The sequence below is a fragment of the Cryptomeria japonica genome, chromosome 7 (genome assembly GCF_030272615.1).
Source record: "Cryptomeria japonica chromosome 7, Sugi_1.0, whole genome shotgun sequence".
NCBI lineage: Eukaryota > Viridiplantae > Streptophyta > Pinopsida > Cupressales > Cupressaceae > Cryptomeria > Cryptomeria japonica.
Window position 1 is genome coordinate 595,871,344 of NC_081411.1, and position 8,966 is coordinate 595,880,309.

The 8,966-nt window shown below is 36.4% G+C and overlaps 1 protein-coding gene across 1 annotated transcript; it reads right to left on the reverse strand.

Annotated features, from left to right (window-relative positions):
- Nucleotides 1-371: 371 nt before the first annotated feature.
- Nucleotides 372-7,651, reverse strand: LOC131049106 (uncharacterized). The gene is made up of 5 exons (XM_057983130.2): nucleotides 6,896-7,651; nucleotides 3,603-4,070; nucleotides 2,906-3,283; nucleotides 2,731-2,798; nucleotides 372-1,238 (listed from the first exon to the last, which is right to left on the reverse strand). Exons 1-5 carry the CDS (start codon nucleotides 7,301-7,303, stop codon nucleotides 1,037-1,039), a joined length of 1,524 nt encoding a protein of 507 aa, XP_057839113.2. The 5' UTR covers nucleotides 7,304-7,651; the 3' UTR covers nucleotides 372-1,036.
- Nucleotides 7,652-8,966: the final 1,315 nt, after the last annotated feature.

An 8,966-nucleotide genomic window follows, 5' to 3' on the forward strand; every position in this document is an offset into this window, starting at 1 on the left:
CGATTATAGTTTTCTAGATGGTATTCCTAAATATGCAAGTAATCTAACAAATAAAGTTTTGTATGTAGTGCATAAATAATGGGAAGTAAACAAACGACCAATTAACAGATTTATTATCCAGACCAAATTGTGAGACAACAAACGCATGAATCTGGGCTCTCTGCAAGAAAAACATCGTGCAGAAAGATCAGCGATTTAATTTTGAAGCCATATTGCTTATATAGACCTGGTGTAGCCTCTTCAACCACCAATAAGTTAAAAACACCACATTAAGGCCTCTTATCCTTCTTAGTGCATTACACGTTTTGTATGTTTCGCAACAACGGATTCTTTGAATGCGATGAGAAAGTTCAAGAGTAAATCCTCAAATGTAAGAACATTAAAAAGCACATACTTCCATAAGGCTATTGTTTGAAGACTCGAAAATAGTCCACCAAATATATATACATGAGTTGAAATGAAATAAATGTGACGAGTAGCATCAACTTTGACATAGAAGGTTTGGATGCATGAAACCTTGATTCTAAGGAATGAAAAGAGACTGTTTAAGAAAGTTAATCCTCAAATATGGCAAGCAACATACTTCCATATGGCTGTACTTCTAAGACGAGAAAAAAGCCCAGCTATATACAAGGGCTGAAATGAAATAAATGTGACATGTAGCATCAACTTTGAAATTGTTTGAAGACTCGAAAATAGTCCACCAAATATATATACATGAGTTGAAATGAAATAAATGTGACGAGTAGCATCAACTTTGACATAGAAGGTTTGGATGCATGAAACCTTGATTCTAAGGAATGAAAAGAGACTGTTTAAGAAAGTTAATCCTCAAATATGGCAAGCAACATACTTCCATATGGCTGTACTTCTAAGACGAGAAAAAAGCCCAGCTATATACAAGGGCTGAAATGAAATAAATGTGACATGTAGCATCAACTTTGAAATTGAAACTGCTATTGGCAACTACTACTCAGCAGAAAAAAGTTATAACCAAAATTCTCTGAGCAGTTTAAGCCACAAAATAAATTTACAATTAGTTTGGATACATCATGGGTTGTCTAAAATCTAGAGAGTTCAATCCAGGATGCCGTAAGAGATTCCCATCGGTGCCAAGTAAACCACCATGTGGCAACACTAGGTTACTAGATTTCTTAGCATCTGGAGCTTCATCTGAAGACTGAATCTCTTTCTTTCGTTTAACAAACTCAAAGAACTCAGCAACTTGGCGAGCATACCTGTAAATGCAATCCATATGCACAATCAGTTAAGCATAACAGCATCAACACATATTGAACCAAAACATACCATTTTAGCATCTAATGCATGAGGCTAAAACAGATATTTGCATTGTAAAAGAAAACAAGATGCAAGCAGATGAACACGTCTAGTAAAATGAATGGTGTCAATAAATAATGGCTAAGTTCATGCCCCATCATCTGTCTATGGTCATAAAGAGAACCAAGATTGTTAGATTATTACGAACATACTTTTACTTGCACAAGGCTAATAAAGAGAAATACAATCGTTCAGTTATTATGAACATGATTTAACTTGCACAAGAGATAAAGATGCTAAAATGCAAACTGATTTTATGTATAGGCCAAGGAACTAGGATTTTTCTTTTACGCGTTTTGTCAAACTTTGATCTACATATACTTTATGTTTGACTATGGAAAGTAATTGCCAACATTTACATGAATATCAATGCCAAAAAAATATTTTAGCTCTCTCATAAGTTTGTTGCTTGTCCAAGGGCTCTATCGCAAACCCATACTACCTACTTATAAAAGGATGATTTATTTTTCTTTACTTGGAACTTCTAAACTAGCTAGCATTATTAGGAAACTGAGGCCAATATTTACAGTAGCTAACCCAGGAAAACAATATAGAAGATGCAATTTGTTGATTGGCAATGCCCAGTTTTACTATTCAGCTTTGCCACAAGGTCCATAACTAAAAGCAAAATAAAATATATATACAAACAAAGAGAAATAGTCCCTATCCAATGTTAAGTGGGGCCAAATTCCAAGTGAGCATGCTGAGCATGCTGGGTAGGGTGGGACCTATAACATCTCCACCCATTTATCTTTAACCGTGCTCTCAACAAAAGCTTGATGCGAAGCCATAATAGCAAACGTGTGTATCTTGTACTCGGGTAAGGAAGGAAAAAAAAGTTTGTTCCTAGGCATCATTTATCTACACATGTTACTGTCTACGAATGCCCCAGAGTCAGATGTATCTATGAGAAACATTTTTTTCTGGGGAAAGTTAAAATATTTTACTTCCCATGAAGATAATGTAGACATAACTCAACAAGCCATTCAGGCCACTGGTTCACTTTTTATGCTAACAAGAATAATAGCTGAAATTGGGAAAACTTTGGGATAAAATTATGCTAATGTATCTTTTGGTTTGCTGAATTATTCCAACAAAAATATTTGCTACTATGCTCATATGAAAGGAAGTCACAAAAAATTGGGCTTCCAAGACAAAATGAGTGCCCTGTAAGCTGGTATATCAACCTATGTAATATATGTTGACATGCATTTGTAACTAAAGGAGTCCACAACAAATTTAGCTGTCTTTGCTTGCCTGCATCATGTGCTTGCCACTTGGTACTATCAAAAATGTCATAACACACTTGTTCCTATTGCTACTTAAATTCAGACTCAAAAAAAATGCTCAAAATATCTAAGAGAACAACAGAATAAAAGAGTTTTTTCTCACTCTTGTTTTGCTTCAATGTCTCTGCTGAAGTCTATGTTGGGTTCACAGTCCAAAACTAATGCAGGAACCTGATATCAGAAATTTAGCATTAACATAAAAGGATATAGAAAAGTTTGAATTATGACAAAAAAAAACTACATAAAAATCAAGATGAATATTTCTCGTTTCAGATTACCTTTTGAATGCATGAGTGTACATTTTCTCCCCCTAAATAAAATACACGATTCTGAATTTGTGGAGGTAAAGGCTCATCCATATCATGGGTAAACTGACTAACAGACAGCATTCCATGGTTTCTTCTTTCTGCAGGGAATAACCACTGCTCATGTTTTTCATGCAAGCCTTGCAAATATTCGAGACTAACACCTTGCTCTTCTGCCCTTTTTCGCAATCGCATGCGATTATGACATGTATCAGGACTGGCCCTCAGGTAAATGAATCCATCAGGAACAAGACCAGGTAAGACAGATACAACAGGATCAAACCATGAATCATAAATGTTGATCTCCATTTCATTCATCCACTTTGCCTCATGAACAGCTCGTACAAAAACCTAGTGTACCAAAGTGAAATTCAGTTTAGAATTTCAACATGCAAGCTGAAGAAATGACCATTTACACAGATTGTTCTCCAACACATAGAAGAAGGGTAAGAAAAACAAATCTGTTTACAAACTTGGTGAAATCAAAAAAGCAGTGATTTTTAATCTCTTCTTGATAAATGTAAATGGAAAAGCTTGAAGCATAAAGACTGATAAAAAAATAAAAAATAACTGACAAAAACACCATACAAATTAATAAATATGAATGCCAGAGTATTAGAAAAAAAAGGAATATAGAATATAACTGTATTGAAAAATCTTCAAATCATACCATTCGATCACTAAAAATACTTCTCTCCATAAGCCTTAGCGGCTTTACGCCACTTGCAGATTCCCGCTCTTGCATCACACGGGTGACAAACACATAGTTCTGGAATGTGTATGCATATCTTTTAGGTTCAGCATAAAAAGCATCTAGGATATTAAAATGTTCTGGGCCAATATCTTGCCACTTAGCAACGGGTTCAGGGACAATCTCCACAACATCACATAATTCAAGTGTCTCATTTATCCTTTGAAGAAATGTTGACTTTCCAACACTAATATTACCCTCAACACAGAATGTAAGTCTCTTTTTCTTCTGCACTCCTTTGTCGTTCATGGGTTGATCTTCTTCTTTTAACTCCTCATCGACACTGTCCTTTATATATGACGTTATGCTCTCTGCATGATTCTTGTGGATGATACCAATCGAGCTACGTAGAAATTCAACCATCTTTTCACTTGTATCTCCATGGAACTGCATAAATGCAAAAGATCAACATGAGAAAAATGCCACAAAACTTAAATATATTTTGAAGAGGCCAAACAAAAACTAGAGCTACGTGGCCTGAATAGCTTAAATCTTTTAAGAAGAAACTAACGAAAATAATTCTGAGCAGTCTTTCCCATTCTAAATTAGGATACATATATAAACGTCACTCACAAAATAGTAATTTTAATCATTTGCATTTTAATTTCAACTATTTAAAATTTTCTTTGGGCAAAATTGCACCAGATATGAAACCAAGTAACAATAGAGTGGCACAAGAAAAGAAACAAGGCAACAAGCTTAACATGCGAACTAAATTGATATTTTTTCTGATGACCCACTAAAACCTGTGATATGCACCATACCCATACTTGAGCAACTTGTCCAATTATTAGCTGTTTTGAATGATTTTGATACTTCGTAATTGGAGGTCACTCATATACTGATTAATTAAAGTCTAACTGCTTTGTGATTGATTCAAAATGTCTATGCTACAATTCTTAATAATCAATAGAATAAAGAAACATTGTTTATATTAAATAGAAAAGTGAAATTCAAAAAGAAAATCAAGTGCTTTTAGGCTGAAGAAACTTGGCACTTATTTTTCCGACATGGCTTTATGCAATGTGCAACCCAGCTTTTGGGCAGTTCTGTGAGATCAATTCACTTTTATACCTCCTTAGTTCTTTCTTTTTAGGGTGCCTTGGCCACATGGTGGATTCCCAATTCTTTTTTGGCAAAGATGTTTTTGCCATTGGGAGCTGTGCAAAGACTTGCAATAATTGCCTTTCAGTGTAGGCTATGGTTCGTCTTAAGCCTTGTATCTGGCCTCTGATTATCATTCATTTGTGGTGTAATGGTGATGGGGCCACTTGTACAAGCTTAACCCAAGTCTGTATTCACTCACTGTGGTAAGGCAGGTCATAACTATAGCATAAATGTTGCAAGGCCGTGATGTACATTCAAGTACAACCCTAATTTTCCAAATCTTAAAAATGGAAATCCAGGCCAAGTCCACCGGACTTAAGTGGTAAAGAAGGAACATTAACAAATTGAAAACCTAAGTTCAATTTCTCCCTGTAACTGTTGGGCAAACTTCTGTGTATTAATACTGTGAGAAAAAGTGCACACATCAGTGCCCGGAACAAGGCTCCCACTTATTTGCCATGGGACTGTTAAATCCTTGATTAGCCAATTAAAAAGAAAAAGGGAATCCACGCCTAAAGATGACCTCCAAGGCTTAAACCAAAGGAACAAAAAATAAAATTAAAAACAACCTATATATTTTTGATGTTGATGTTCAAGAGCTCTTTCTAAATATGTATTTATTTATGTAAAAACAAAAATAGCAAAGGGTCTCTGTGAATAAACTAAGTTTCTCCGAGTTTCCTGGATGGTGGAACAGAAGTCATTGAGCATATCCTTTCAGGATGACCATCACTCTAGATTTTAGTGACAAAAAAAGAGGGGAAATTGGAGGATGGGAAATAATTAAAATGTTGAACATTATTACAGAGCTGAAACTCGAATAAAATTGGCATCAATGACACTATAATTTGACTGAAACTCTGAAATACAAACAAAAAATTATAAAGATAAAAACTAAATTATTATATTATGGATTATCATGAGAATAATTGTTTGAAAATAGTCCCTTTTTACACTAGTAATTTGCAAGCATCCTTTTTCTTTTATTTCTTTTATAAATAACTGTTGAACGGGGGAGCATTATTACATCCTGGGACATTTTCAGCAAATTGATGATGCACCTTGATGTCCCAGAGACATAAGGACATCCCTATGTACTCCTTTAAAACATCAAAAAGCTTTGGGATGACAAGAACAATCCAAAACAGTTCCAGGGTTTGAGGAAAAAGAAGGCAGATAGATGAGGAAACCCTCTCCATGACCTTACATTTCTGAAATGTTCAGATGGTCCCAGGGAGCTGAGAATGCATCACTGTGGAACACTTTACAGAACAAAGAAAAACTAGAAAGTACTCTAAACATAAAATACATAAACTTGATATACCGTGTCAGGGATGTCCTGCTGAATCCGGTGTAGCTGAATGGTAAGATATTGCCATGATGAATATTCAGGTTAAAGTTTTACCTGTCACCCCTGGGAAAAGGCCAAAAAATGCTCGTGACATATGGTCTAACAAAGTGGTCGTACGAGAAGGAGCTCGAGCAATTTTCTCCGACGGTGCTACTATATTCAAGCTAAAAAAAATAGCACCAGACTTTGGTGAAATATCTTGGCCGGCAGTGCTAACTTCTATCGCCCACAGCAAGCAGTACTTGGAAACCTCAATCTCTCCCAAAAACTAGCTGCTCCATGTTTAGATGAAGATTCTCATATTTTACAACTTAGAGAAAACATACAACCGCCTCGCGAGTAGAAATATGAGTTTAGGCCACCTACCCTGGTGTAAGGCCCCAAAAACAGGACTCTGAGCCTGTAACTCTCCAGATAAGCTTAAACCAAGAAAACAGATGTTCTTTACCGATAAGGCCAACCTTATAACGAGTGTTATGGTGCTAACTTAAGACAGTTACTGTCGGCATTGTTGTATTAAGGATGATAAAACACTTAAAACCAGAGGAGTTTCTCGCTCACGCTGATATTTCAAGTAGAGCACAAAACAATAACAAGAGAGAAAGCTTAACTGTGGATATTATCTCGAAGCCAAGGCCTACATACTTAAACAAAACAATGGCACACAATGGGTAACAGCCTCCTAAAAATATAAACATCATTACAAATGTTTTTCATTCTAAAGCTAACTACTACTAAGGAAAATATGACTGGCCTTATCTCTATAAATTTGCTTGAGTTCAGAGACTTTGCCAATGCCCTTCATCATTAATTTCTGCATATTGCGATGGCCCACGCCAGGAATTGTCAACAAATCTGCAGAGGCGGCGAGCGTCTCCTCCTCCGGGCCCTCCCGCCGCCCCTTCTTCTTCACAGAAATAGCAGAAGGAGAGCCACCCAAAGCGTCGCTCTTCTTAGAAGTACTAAATGTGGCACTTAAACTGGGCCTATCGTACAAAGGCCAGGGTCTAAGAGCATGGCGCCCGCTATTTTTCTGTGAGGAAAAGAACGAAGCTCGGTCATGGCGCAGAACCGCTGAAATTCTAGCCCCGCTATGACCCAAACTTAAGCAAGTACGGTGAATGTGGAAGTTGAATGCTGAGGAAAGCATGTCGGCTTGCATTTGCTTGGCAGTTATGGTGAGAATTTGAGAAATGAAGAAGATAGATATGCTTTGAGTGCGTCAATTATCTTAATGCTCTGCTGTCTGTCTGCTAAACGCTTTTCAAACGCCCATCTTTGCAAATTGCAAGACATTCGAGATGACAGTGAGAAATGGTGGGAGAAATATTTTAGGCGAGGGTTTGTAATTTGTAGGGTTTAGGGGCACACGTGAGAAATGCAAAATTTCCATTGTTTTTTTTTATGTGGTTGTCTTTAATTTGTGGTGTGCGCCACTTGATATGCAATCCAGCGACGAACTCAACGGCTTTCTTCACCTAGTTTGCATGTTTTTTTAATTCCTTGGGAGTTCTCGCCTTGGCATTTGTAAGCCTTCACTTTTATACATACCTTTTTGTTAGGGTTTGGCGCACTTAATGAGTTCCCGCCCATAACTATAACATTCCTTTGAGTTTTTTAAGGGAAGAATTACAAGTTATTCACATGGTTTAATTGGTGGCAACCATGTGAGCTGACACCACATAACAATATGATAAACTGTTTTAAGTGATTACACATTAAATTTGTTTCTATTTACTTCTAGGTATATTTTTCACAACTTAATTATTTCATACTGGAATGTAGTGTTAAAGAACATGGCATTCTACATTCAGTATGTATTATTTGTGGGCATATTTTTTTTATCAACAAAGGGTTGAGTTCGGAAATATTATATTAATATAAGATAATATACATAATCAAAGTTTTAAAAGTAGTCTAATAAAATGTGCCCGAATTAAAATATACAAGAATTGCCTAGAAATCAACAGGAGCCTAAACCAAAAAGCCTTCCTAAAAACATAGAGTTTGACGAATAACCAGAGAACTAACTTAAACTTAGACTGAAAAAGAAAAAGAAAATAAAATAGCCTAACCTGATCATGAAGAGCCACTACAAAGCTGGAAATTCACGAAGCTAGAGATGAAGGACCAGAGGCAGGCGAAGAAGGATCCTAGGGCAATTGAAGTGTCCACCTAGTGAACAATCATCAAGAGCTTCTTGCTACCCCAAACAAGTTATGGTGGTTTTGGAAAGCATTCAATCTTTTTTGTTGGCTTAGGGCCCCCGTGAGCTAAGACTTCTTTCACTTCTACTTCCCAGTCTTCCACTCTCTCAACCAAAGTTGTCAGTCCATGAAACTCTAAATACTTCCTTATCCAATTTTCCTCGATAGTTTTTGTCAGCTTGAATATTGCCCAGAGGAAATCGGCATTCTCTCTTATGATGAATTTCCTTACTTTGAACATCTTTTCATCCTCGACATATAAAATGGGAAACCTAAGGGAAGGCTTCCCATTTCTGATAGTCACATTGAAATCTATTGCCAAAAGAATTGTCAATTTCTCATCGATATTCTCCAAGACATTTCTCAAACACACCAAGAAAATACGCCTTGAAAAATTTCATGCAGAGCTTCTATGTTTTGTCCTTTAGCAATCCAAAGTGGGGGAGAGTAGCTATGAACACTACCAGGATTTCCATTTTGACCCTGTACGTGGTTTGTTCTCATAAATAGATCACCCGGTATTTATTTAACTGCTCTGGAAATGACAAAATATGATTCATTAAGAACCTCCTTCAACCTTTTTTTTTGTAATTGCTCCTCAAAATGCCATATGTCTCC